This window comes from Ailuropoda melanoleuca, chromosome 4 (genome assembly GCF_002007445.2).
Source record: "Ailuropoda melanoleuca isolate Jingjing chromosome 4, ASM200744v2, whole genome shotgun sequence".
Lineage (NCBI taxonomy): Eukaryota > Metazoa > Chordata > Mammalia > Carnivora > Ursidae > Ailuropoda > Ailuropoda melanoleuca.
In genome coordinates, this window is record NC_048221.1 from 104,502,811 (window position 1) to 104,516,236 (window position 13,426).

General features: G+C 36.5%; 1 protein-coding gene across 1 annotated transcript in view; it reads left to right on the forward strand.

Moving 5' to 3' along the window:
* DNAH6 (dynein axonemal heavy chain 6) overlaps positions 1–13,426 on the forward strand; it is a 207,358-nt gene that overhangs the window by 19,482 nt on the left and 174,450 nt on the right. Inside the window, 1 exon segment of the mRNA XM_034659452.1 lies at positions 10,946–11,213. Coding sequence (XP_034515343.1) covers positions 10,946–11,213 — 268 coding nt within the window.

A 13,426-nucleotide genomic window follows, 5' to 3' on the forward strand; every position in this document is an offset into this window, starting at 1 on the left:
GATCATATGGTAGCTCTATTTTTAATTTTTTCAGGAAACTTCATATTATTTTCCTTAGTACTTGTTCCAATTTCCATTCCTACCAACAGTGTAAGCGGGTTCCCTTTTCTCAACATCCTTGCCAACACCTTTCTTGTCTTTTTGATAAAAGCCATTCTGACGGGTGTCAGATAATATCTCATTGTGGTTTGGTTTGCATTTCCCTGACGATTAGTGATGTTGACCATATTTCATGTGCCTGTTGTCTATCTGTATGTCTTCTTTGGAAAAATATCTATACAGATCCTCTACCCATTTTCTAATTGGATTGTTTGGTTTTTTGTTATTGAGTTATATGAGTTCCTTATATATTTTGGATATTAATCCTTAATCAGATATATGATTTGCAAATATCTTCTCCCTTTCAGTAGATTGCCTTTCATTTAGATGATTTCCTTCACTGTGGAGAAGCTCTTTAATTTGATGTATTCCTGCTTGTTTATTTTAGCTTTTGTTGCTTGTGCTTTTGGTGTCAAATCCAAAAAATCATCGCCGAGACCAATCTCAAGGAGTTTACCATCTATATTTTCTTCTAGGAGTTTTATGGTTTCAGGTTTTGTGTTCAAGTCTTTAATACATTTTGGTTTAGTTTTGTGTAGGATGTTAGATGGTGATCCAGTTTCATTCTTTTGCATGTGACTGTCCAGTTTTCCCTGCACCATTTATTGAATACACTGTTCTTTCCCCATTGTATATTCTTGGCTCCTTTGTCATTAAATAATTGACCATATATACAGGGGTTTATCTCTGGACTCCTTATTCTGTTCTCTTGATCCACGTGTCTGCTTTTATGCCAGTACTATACAGGTTTGATTAGTTTAGCTTTGTAATATCGTTTGAAATCAGGAAGCACGATCTCTCCAGCTTTTTTCTGTCTCAGATTGCTGGGGCTATCTGGATTCTCTTGTGGTTTCTTACAAATTTTAGGATTGTTTGTTCTATTTCTGTAGAAAATGCCTTTGGAATTTTAATAGGGATTGTACTGAATCTGTACAATGCTTTGAGCAGTATGGACATTTTAATAATATTAGTTCTTCCAATCCATGAGCATAGACTATCTTTCCATTTATGTATGTCTTCTTTGACAGTTTATTACTAAAGCTAGAAAATTACTAGAGCTATAAGGTAAACACAGTGGTTAAAAGGAAAAAGATTATAAATTAGGCATCATAATTAGGACTATCTCAAACTTGGATTTGTGAATCACAGTAATGTTCCTATCCTTTGCCTAAATATCTCATTTGTATGGAAATGTTATCAAAAGAATCAGTAGTTCAAAGCAAGCTATATCAACACCTTACCAAAAGATAGCCACCATACCCAGAAAAGGATTGGAACTTTTTAAGACATATTAAAGAATAAAATATGAAACTGAATTCTGTTTTTAGATTAACATCTCATCAATAAGCTTAAGAAGCTAAGAATGCAAGAACATGCAATTAATATCTAATGTCAGAAAAACTCACTGTTGCAGAATTGAAATTTTAATAGCCAACGTGGACATTTTTTTGTTCTATTTGTTACCAGAAAGGCAAAGGAAATCTATCAATAATACCACTAGTAGATGGGGTAACTGGGTGATGGACATTAAGGAAGAAAGGAAAAAAGAAAGAAAAGGAAAGGGAAAAAAGAGTGCATTTTACTCTGTAAATTGTATCCCAGTAAACCTGCCTTAAGAAGATACTACTACTAGATCAGCATATCAGATAACAGAGATTAATACACTCCAGGACATTATTAAAATTTTATTGCAGAAAAGGAGTTTTACTGAATACTGATGAACTTATAGTTAGTAGTAACTGCTAGATAACAGCATTGTGTAGAATCACAGAAGTGGAATGTTTGGAAGAACTTTGTTGTGAGGAGGGGAAAAAATACCTTACTGGCAATGAAATATTTAAGGCAAGTGAGACATTGTGGAAATACTTCTTAAAAATATATATTACATCTAGAGTTTATTTTGACAATCCCACATTCAAGTAGTACATTATTTTATTTGCAAAGGAACGCCCATATGTAAATGCTTCCCTGCAGTTATGAATTCCAAATTAAATATTATCAAAATGGTGACTACAGTGAAGTCCAAGACATAACAAAAAAATATGAGCAGAGTACCATTTTTTGTTGTTTCAGATTTAAGTGCATTGGTGAGTCAAAGGAAAACTTTTGTCAAGAATTAGAAACTATTTTGCAAATAATTTAACTGGGCAGATTTAGTGGATAGTTCTTGGTTTCACATCTGGATTACTTAATTGACATTTGAACACCTGAATGAACATAATAAAAAATTATTGGACCTGCCTGAAAATGTGTCAACATGAACTGACAAAGATTAAGAATTCAAAACATCTTGGAATTCAGCTTTGGAAATATGATATTTAAAATGCTTCTGTCTTGATTTTTAGTGATTGTAATGGATTTAAACCTAAAGAAAAATTCAGTCAAACAAAGTAATCTGTCTGTGTTTCAGAGAAAACTTCCCCATTGTTTCTGAAATACTTGATATGGAAATTTTTGGATTTTAAATCAATTTGCATTTCACAAGAAATTTCAACACTGCATTTATCAAAGGGAGAAAAGGGAAAGCTATTAGAATTAAAGAATGGTGGTACCTTTGGTTCACAATTTCAAGAGAAGGAATTATCCAAATTCTGATTAATGGAAAAGGGAGTTTCCAACCATAAGAGACAAAGCAATAAATCATCTGCCATTTGTTGTCTCCTATTTCTATAAACAAAGTTTCTCAGTAGTGGTGACTGTCAAGAATTTGAACAGACCGTTCATCATGCCTTGATTAGAAATTCAGGTGGCTACAGTTATAGTCAGAGCTGTGCTTGCTTATGAGCTATGCTTTACTTGGAAGTTTTATCAAATTCGGTATTGACTATTTCCCTGAATACCTTGTATGTTATTTTTCTTATTATAATATAAAGAACTTGTAATTAATGTCTTCACCAGCGTGCTTTATAGAATGTTACCATTACATAGTATGTTAGAACATGTAGCTTGAGAAGCATTGCTGTAGAGGACTGTAGAACACTTTTCTCTGCATGAGAATCTGATCTTACTTAATTATGAAGCCCTGTTTCACTGGTATCTCCATCGGAGTAGAATGCTGGTTATTTCTAGGCAACATTGCTTCTGATAAAAAATGACCCCTGATTAGTAAATTATGTATGCATTGGGAGAGACTAAAAATGAATTCTAGAGGCCCCTAGGTGGTTCAGTTGGTTAGGTGTCCAACTCTTAGTTTCGGCTCAGGTCATGGTCTCAGGGTTTTGAGATAGAGCCTCCCACTCAGTGGGGAGTCAGCTTGAGATTCTGTCCTTCTCCCTTTGACCCTCCCCCCTGCTCATGCCTGCTCTCTAAAAATAAACAAATAAATCTTAAAAAAAATAATAAATTCGAGGCGCCTGGGTGGCTCAGTCAGTTAAGCATCTGACTCTTGGTTTCGGCTCAGGTCATGATCTTGGGGTCTTGAGATCCAGTCCCATGTTTGGCTCTGTGCTCATTGGGAGTCTGCTCAAGATTCTCTCTTCCTCTGCCTCTCCCCCGTGCTCTCTCTCATTCGCTCTCTCTCTAAAATAAATAAATCTTTTTTTAAAAAAATAAATAAATTCTAAATACCTGATGGGGAGCCATAGCTTTGGACTTCCCATAGTGTAACAACTCTTTTTCTAGGCATGTCTCTTGCGGGAAGAGATACTGGCTCCTGTGGGTAATGAGGCTTTTAAGCCAGGGTGGCTTCCATACCCACCCAATGTGAATCTCATCTCCTTGCATCTGAGTTGTCATCTAGGGAGAGGGTAGCTCGTGGGTGGCTGATAGATTCTTGCAAGTAGTCCCATGGAAAAGGAAAGTCTGATGCTGCCCTGATGGTGAGAAGTAGTTCCTATCCTATGCCCTTCTAAGTAGAGGTGTGCCAAATATAGCCTATGAAAGTTTTATTAACATTTGAACATTTATTAACATATGAACATTTAGTTGAAGCTGAGAAGACCCCCTGGTGGGGCAATACGTTAAGTATTTCTTTTTCTTGCTCATGTAAAAGAAGCCACTGTTGGTGTCTGACAATTCCCTCCCTAGTAGATGTGGGCTTTTTTCCCATACCTGTAGAACCTCTCATCTCCCTGTTATTCTATTTATATATGTCCATATTTTGCTATTTTTTATTTTGGTCATTGAAATATAAACTTGATCACATTGATAAGGAAGTGTGGGTGCTTCTATAAGGCCATAGTGGTAACCAGACTTTTACAATGTGGTAGATGATACTACAAATACCAACACTATACTACAAATACCAATTCTTAGCAAATCCCAAACATTCCCGATTCTTCATATGTATTAATTCGTTTAATCCTCATAGTATCTCTGTAAGGTAGCCAATATTAATATATTCATTTTACAAATGATGAAACTGAGGCAGAGTTAAGTACCTTGACCAAGTTGAGAGAGCTAGTGAATTGTGGGGCTGGGATTCAAACCCGTGCACTTGGACTTTAGAACCCAGCCTCTCACACACTATGCCCAATGTACTCCTCTTCATAATGACAACTGCTCCTGCCATTTGTGTCACACATGCTGTGCTAGGCTGTACTGAGTGCTTTCTGTGGATCAATGTTATTTCATCTTCAAAAGAATCTCATTAGAAGGGCATTCTCTATAATTGAAAGGTGAGGAAATTGAGGTACAGATGTATGAAGGACTCTGGTATTTGATATTGTTTTATGATTTGTAGATAGAAATTCAAAATAATGTCTGCTATCCCACCTTTCAACTCTATGATTCTATCCTCTGTGCAATGTCAATTTTAAAGCCATTAGCATTTAGTGGATACGTCAGAATGTATGGCAGAGTCCTCCCCAAATCCTGAGCATTTTTAGGGTCCATAGAAAGCCAAGAAAGAGGACATGATATTTTTTCTACCTGAGTGTTTCCCAATGTGTGTTTGCAGGAACATTATATATAAGTGGTAACAATAGATAGATGGTAAAAAAAAAAAAATTATTCTGTGATCATGTGAAATTAAGAAACATTAAATTAAATCACTGGTTTTTAACCTGGGAGATTTTGCCCCAACCCCACCCCCCAGGAGACATTTGGGATGTCTGCAGGAATTTTTGGCTGTCGTAACTAGAGAGGATGGTGCTACTGGTATCAGGTGGGAAGAGGCAAGGGAAACTGCTAACCAGCTGACAGTGCACAGCACAGCCTCACACAGCAGAGTTACCTGGCCCAAAATGTCAGTAGTGCTGGGATGGAGTTAAATAGTACTAAGTACACATTTCTTTCTTTTTTTATATAATAATATTTTTTTATTATATTATGTTAGTCACCATACAGTACATCCCTGGTTTTTGATGTAAAGTTTCGATGATTCATTAGTTGCGTATAACACCCAGTGCACCATGTGATACATGCCCTCCTTACCACCCATCACCAGCCTATCCCATTCCCCCACTCCCCTCCCCTCTGAAGCCCTCAGTTTGTTTCTCAGAGTCCATAGTCTCTCATGCTTCATTCCCCCTTCTGATTACCCCCCACATTTCTGTCCTGTAGAGCCAACAAACTATTTCTTGAGGGATATGTGCAGTGATTAGGACTCTGTGAAACAGTTATGTGAGGAACACATAATCATCTGTGCTCAGCACAGGCCATATTACTTTCTAATTGATGAAGTTGGTTCTTAGATGGTTCCTAAGCCTGTTATGTTAAAAGTATTTTTTAAAGGAAGCTTTAAAAATTTCGAACCAAAGCTATCCTGTGCTTTCAGTGAGATTACCTGTTTAGCAGCCTAGCCCTGAAACACAGATGGATGTTAGCTTGGTGCTTTCTCAAATGGCAGCATTGTGGTTTCTGTGTGAAGTCATGATTACAGAAGACTTTATAGTGAGGGATATCGGTGCTGTGGAGTAACAGATCATCTTGAAGCCACGTAATCAGAAACCTTGCCAGGTTGCCTAGCACAATGACAGTGTGGTTGGGCTAGTCCATGAAGAAATTTAATTCTGATGAGTCACAGGGCGCCTGGCTGGCTCAGTCCATGAGGCATCTGCCTTCAGCTCGGGTCATGATCCTGGGGTCCTGGATCGAGCCCTGAGTTATGCTCCCTGCTCAATGGAGAGCCTGCTTCTCCTTCTCCCTCTGCAGCTCCCCCTGCTCTCTCTCTCTCTCTCTCTCTCTCTCTGTCTGTCAAATATATTAAGAAAATAAATCTGATGAGTCAAATTTCAGTCGGCACATGGAAACATTAAAGACCCCTCATATTTTCACTTGGACTCATCAAAAATGCTCAGCTTCATCTTGTCTCCTTACTCTTCCTTCAAACACACACATACACATGTCTTGGCACTGTTCTGGAGCTATGACAATGTAATGGGTAGTAATTTCATTTCATACAAAAATTTCAAGAACCTAGAAGAGTGGTTCTCAGCCTTGGCTGCTAATGAGAATCACCCAGCCTCTACTCCAGGACATTATTTGACTGATTTGTGGTGGAGCTTGAGCAACAGTATTTCTTTAAAACTCACCAGATGATTCTAGTATTCAGCTCAGTATTGCACACCATGGACTTGGAGCAGTGGTTCTCAAGCAAGCCCTACAGGACTTGTTAAAACAGAGTGTTAAACCTGTGGAGTTTCTGATTCAGTTGGTGGGGAAGATAGCCTGGGAAATTGCAATTCCCATGTGATGCTGATTCTGCTGTTCCAGGGACCATAAACTGAGAACCATTGGCCCTAGAGTACTCTCTTATTACAGAAATTTGGAAGTTTCTTCTTATTCTTTTGTTTAATATTCTAGGTAAAAAGGAGTTCCTTATCAGGTATTTTATAATTCCTGGTTAATCGAATCAGAAGCCAAGTAAACCATTTCTCTTCTCTAGTTTAGGTTAGATCTAAACCCCTACTGATTCATGATATTACCATCATCAAATAAATTGAGGTTTATAATTGCAGATCATAGGAAATGGCTAATTTCTTTCCAGGCAGTTGCTTGCTTATCTTCACCCAATAAATATGCTCAAATCATAACAATTAAAACTGTATAATTATGAAAATAATAAGAGAACTTAGATTTGCATAGGGCCATATGAACTTATCTAATACATCTCACTATCTTAAAGCAGGTAATTACTATTTTGCTTATAGAAATCAGAAACTTGAAAGAGATAGGAAAAGAGAACAGGGTGAACAAAGACATATGTATGCGTTCAAACATGGCCTAAGGTGGATATGACGAATCAGCCTGATGAGAAAGGGCAATTTGTGAGACAAAGAAGAAACTAATATAAAACAAGGGGAGAGTGCCCAAACCGCTGGCAGAATAATTTGAATTTGATGATATAAGCAGTAGAAGGCTATTTAAAGTTCTTGAGCAGGAGACGAACCATGTTTCTGCACTATTGGTCTTGGTAGACTGGTTTAAAGAGGAACAGAAGCATTTTCAGTCACAGATAGAGCTCCTGTTTTAAATAACAACTCACATCGAGATCTTATTGTTTTGGAAAATCTAGGAGAAGAAATTAACGTTTTTTAGAACCTACTAGGGTAGGCACAGTTTGAGTTAAAACTGAAATGAACAATAGCAAGGAAAATTTATGACCTACCACAGGGTTGTGTGATTCCCTTAGTCCATATGATTCTCTCAACTAAGACATACATGCTTTTGAAGTTAAAAGAAGCCTTAAGAGTCCAAGTTTCATTTTAGATGGACAGATACAGGTTTTACAGTAAAGTAAATTGACCTGGTTCTACATTGAACAGCAAGAATACACTCCAGAAATTTTTTTTTCCCAGTAAAACATAGTAAAATGTAATCTTATTTAAGATGTGCATCTCGTCCTGATTAGTTAATTAAGGGTCGGTTTAGTTGATTAGATCATAAAGCCATCTAATTTATCAGCAAAGTAGGAATTTTATAGCAAAGCACTTGAACAAATGAAGTTCTCTTTTTAAGTCTTAAATTGTTGTATCATTTCCTCAAAGAAAGACTGCTGAAAGAAAAATCCAAAGCAACTATCCAAGAAGCAGCTGAAGTTGAAGACTGAATCCTGGATGCCAAGCAATGCTGACCAGGCAGTTGTCAGCATAGGGGTGGTGATTAGTTCCTGAAATGGATGCGTGGTTGGAGGCAGAGTGTGTGGAGTGAAGGGCAGAGGCCCAAGGAGTGTATCTGAGGAGTAAACCCCTCAGTAACGAACTGTAAAGTCTAAGAATAGGATTACAGAGAACTGTGCATAGGCCCTCTTAGTTTTTGCAAAGCTTTCCTTGACCCTGCTGCCCCTTATAACTACCAACAGAGTTGGCCTTGAAGGAAGTCCCTGCCATCTGTGAGAGGATAATTTTGTTAGAGTTATGAGAAACAAGATTGGTTTTTGGAAACTTTAGGAAGGAATGGATGGGAGGATGATATGGCCCACCAATACACACCATTGTAAAGGAAGTTTAAGAGAAGGAAAATACATGGGATTTTAAGTTAAATGGGCTGCAGGGTCAAGAAAAAGCATTCTACAAGCTAAAAGGAAGCTTTCTACAAGTTAAAGAGAAGTTCTGCACATGTTTAGATGGAGAGGAAAAAGTAGCCAAAAGCCAGGAAGGTTAGAAAAAAGTGGGGTGAAACCTCTCTCTCTCTGTCTCTGAAGAAAACCATGAGATACGCTCAGGGGCTGGGGTGGGAGTACACAAATGTGATGATTTTCAAGTGAAGAGAGAGCTCACCTTGTGACCACTTTCTTCTTGTTGGTTGTTTTTGAATAAAGTTCAGTGGTTCACAAACGTTACTGTGTATCAGAATCTTCCAGGAAGCTTGTTGAACTATACAGTCTTGAGTCTCATACATAAAGATTCTGATTCTGTGTTGGACCCAGAAATCTAGATTCTTAATAAGCACCCCAGATGATTTTGATGCTGATGATCCAGTATTTGTAAGACTAGCGTGTGTTCTTTTGTTCAGTGCGGAGTAGAAATGTATAGTGGAGGAAAAGGTTTAGGGGTTCGAGAATAAGGATCTTAGATAGTAAACTGTCAATAAAAAAAGATTTCTAAGTGGCACTGAGCACCAGTAAGTTAGAATTCAACATCATGGACCACACCTGCCACCTTCTGGAAAGGTCTTTTGTAGCAGATAGACCAAAGCAGAGCAAATTTTCTAAACATGCACCAAGGTCCTTGGTGAGCTGCTTGATTTGTCTTTAGGTTGGTTTGTTAACCGATATTAATGAAACATCTGAAGTTGACTATAGTTTCAGAGACAAGCTAAAATATCACATTTTGTAGAGAATCAGCCTGAGAATGTCCTAATTATATCTTCAGCTATAGGCAAAGAAAAAAGGAAAAAAAATGTTTTCCATTTATCTCACCTGCAACATGTAATATCTGGCATTTTCCCAGACAGTTCTGATGTGAAATGTTAATTAGAACACAGAGTTAGTAGAATTAGATTCGTAAAAGCTGAGCAAGTTGATGTTTTTCTGTAACAGCACTTAAACAGCAGAGTGACCTTCTAGACTCTTCCTCTCCACCACACCACCATCAGCACCCCAGGCTCTCCTTCCGTGCTCACATGAACAGGTCTTGGTGGGGGGGGGGGGGGGGTTAACTTTTTTTTCATTCTGGTCCTGTATGCCCTAATTATAAAAATATTTTTCTTATTAAGTTTTATTAAAAATAGAAATTAAAAACTAAAGTGATTTATTCCAATGGTTTTTAGTTTTTTGATTAACAGACCCAAAACATATGAGAATCTTGTTCCAATTTCTGAAAAAGTTATTATACATATGTACATTAATTTGTATACACACAACAATTTCAGGGATTTCACAGGTGACCCAACTAAAGGGCCATGAATTCCAGATTCAAAATGCAGAGCTAAGGATCAGGAGAGAACATTGACAAGGGAAACAATTGATTTTCACTGGAGTGTTCCTGTCTAATCTTTGTTAGTACATATAATTTTTGCATAGTTTTAACATAAAAACAATTTGGGGTTTTGTTTTGCAGTTAACCATTATCTTATTATTCTAAAGTACCAGAGAATCTTTATACATTTCATTTTCCTAAATTTTAAAATATAGCTTAGTAACTTGCTATATCACAATATGTTTCACAGGTGTATTATTGAATATTTAAGTTGCATCCAGTATTTTAATGTTATAGCTAAAATTATAAAAAAAAAATCTTTGTGCCTGTAGGCAAGTTCTTGTTTTAAGAAATTTTAAAGAATCAGTCCATTCTATACTCATTGTTTCCTTCTCCCATCTTTACTCCTGTCTTTATTTCTCATGCTTTTCTTCTTTATTTGATCTGTTTCTGTTATGCAGAAGGTTGAGGAATGCCCTTGATGACAGTTGAAAGAGGAATATCTTGAAACAAACAATGTCTCAACAATACTTATTTTGTTCTGTGATAAATTTCTTCACCTTTGCTTAATCTGGGTCTTGATTTGAATCTTATCTAATTCATCTTTTCTTGCTTTGTTCTTTCTCATAATTTTCTCAATACTGGGTAGTGTAAAACTCCTTTACGCTATTATTATTGAAGAGTTTCTAAAGAGCTAATAATAACAACTTATTTTCAGGTAGCTTTCATATAGGGCTATTACGTTTTAAAAATCTGTAATTGACTTGTTTCTGTAAAAATTATGTAACAGAAATTGTCAAACATATTGCCAAAGTTGTGAAACCTTTAAGACCTAAAATAAGTCCAATTATTTTTTCAAAAACATCTTCCCCCTTCTTTTCTTGGGTATTCAATCTAAAAATAGTTTATTAGAATTTTTTTAAATTTTTAAATAATATTTGTTTTTTCAGAAATGTTTTATCTTTTTAGAACACAGAAGTAATTCAATTGCTTAATTTTGTATTGACTACTTTTATTCACTTGCCTCAATTTTTATTTCTTCATAGAGTTGTAAGTTATGAGAACATCAATAAAAATGACTACTATACTATTAGCAAAAAAGCAGTAACGCATACTTATAATGAAGAACTTGAATATATCGAAATTGATCGATGGGAACAGGAATATCTATATCATAGAGAACTCACTAAGATTCCCATATTTGCACTTTTCCGGAAATGGAAGGCTTTTAACGTGTGGAAGAAGAATGTCCGTTCCAAGAAAATCAGTGGATGTCGAAAATCTCTACAAAAAAATCTGTTCATCATTAATCATGTACGTATTTATTAATCATACTTTTTAAAAAATATTTTATTTATGTATTTGACGAGATAGAGAGCACAGGTAGGCAGAGTGGCAGGCAGAGGGAGAGGGAGAAGCAGACTCCTCACTGAGCAGGGAGCCTGACACAGGACTCGATTCCCAGGACCCTGAGATCATGACCTGAGCCGAAGGCAGATGCTTTACTGACTGAGCCACCCAGGCACCCCTATTAATCATATGTTAAAGAATTACAGAAAACAAAGTGTGAATCTATTACAGGTATTGGTATAGACTGTCCTTGAAATCGAATATTTCATCTTTTTAAAAGAATTCACAATTTTCTTTCTGTCTTGTTGTTCTTTCATTCTGTCTTGTCATGGCAGTGTAGCCTAGTTTTCACATTTTAACTAGGGTTGCAGAATGCAAAAGTATAAGAAGAGAGTTGCACAGGCCCCCTTCAGTTAGAAGCAGCCTCAGGGGTTTGGATTCGTGGCTCCCTTTGTTGTTGAATAGGAAAATGGCATATCCTCTTGAGCAGAGTGGGCTGGTAACCCTTATTACCTCCTCTCATCTTTGAGTGACTCTGGACTCTATGGTCCAGAATAATCTGGGGGCTTGTTTTCATGGGCCAGTACCTCCCAATGTATCATATGCTTTCCTCTACCATGGATTCAGACAGAAGGGAAAATTTTAATATTTACTTTGCAGGATGGAGTAATCATGGAAAAAGAACTGTTAAAAGGTATGTGGCTATATTTTAAATCTCTACCCACTCACTGAGTTTTAACTTGCATTACAAGTTTTCTACTTGCCCCGTGGGAATGAACTGGAATTACCATTACTGTCATGATCCTTAGCTGTCTATTTCTGTGACACTGAGTCCCCACCCTCTCAAATCAGAAGCTTCAAGTTTGCTTTTTACTGCTCATTTTTTCCACTTTCATTGCTAATCTGAAAGATCATAATCAAGATGTCAGTCACAAAGGAACATTAAAGGAATAGGGCTAATAGAGATATTAGTGCAAAACAAATGTATGAGAAGTACCTCAGGTCATCCATCTCATCAAGCATTCTGGGTTGTAGAAAATATTCTAGTCCTTCTTGGTATCCAACTCAACTTCTAGACCTCTAATTTCTTTAAGGATCCATCAATCATTTGAACCTATTTTACTACCTTTTATCTTCACCATGTCTTGGGCACTATACATGTCATAAGTTTCTTACTAGGTGCATAAAATAGTTCTTCCTGTATTCGTCTCTGAGATTACTTCTATTGATCCTTAAGGCTTGTTCTCTTATGCGCTGAGGTTGTCCTTCTCTCTGTCCACCATTCATACCAAAAGTGCTTGACCTTGATAATATCTTCTCTTAAATGTAGCCCTAGCAGACTATAAAGTTCTCATCCATTTAAACTTAGATTGACCTAAATAAGAGACCCATTGTATTGGTTTAAATATCTATTAGATGTTATAATTACCCACACAATTACCACTACTCTTATATTTACAATTAGTTAATTAGGAGGGCTGATTGGCCTAGACTAGGTGAAAGGGACAAATATGGAGCTATCCTTGAAATATTTCTTTTCATGATTTCTTTTTAGTAGTGAACCTTATTGGCATCTGTGCCTATGTTTCCTTTTAACAACTTTATTGAAATATAATTAATGTACTGTATGATTCACCCATTTAAAGTATACCAGTCAGTGGTTTTATTATATTCATAATTGATCAACCATTACCACAGTCAATTTTAGAACATTTTCATCACTCCAAAAAGAAACCCATTACCCATTAGTGACACTCTACATTTCTCTCCAACTCCTCCCAATCCCCTCCCCAGTTTTAGGCAACTGCTAATCTACTTTTGGTCTTTATTGGCCTATTCTATACATCCCATATAAGTAGAACTGTACCATATGTGGTTCTTTGTGGCTGGCTTTTTTTCACTTAGCATAATGTTTTCAACATTCATCTATGTTATAGCATAGCCTTTCTTTTTATTGGCAAATAATATGCCATTGTATGGATATACATATTTTATGGATCCACCTATCTATTACTGATGGATATTTGGATTGCTTCCACTTTTTGGCTAATACTGCTATGAACATTTGTGTACAATTGTTTGTCTGGATGTATGTTTTCATTTCTCTTGGGTATATCCCTAAGAGTAGAATTACTGAGTCACCAGTAACTCTATGTTTAACCTTTTTAAGGATCTGC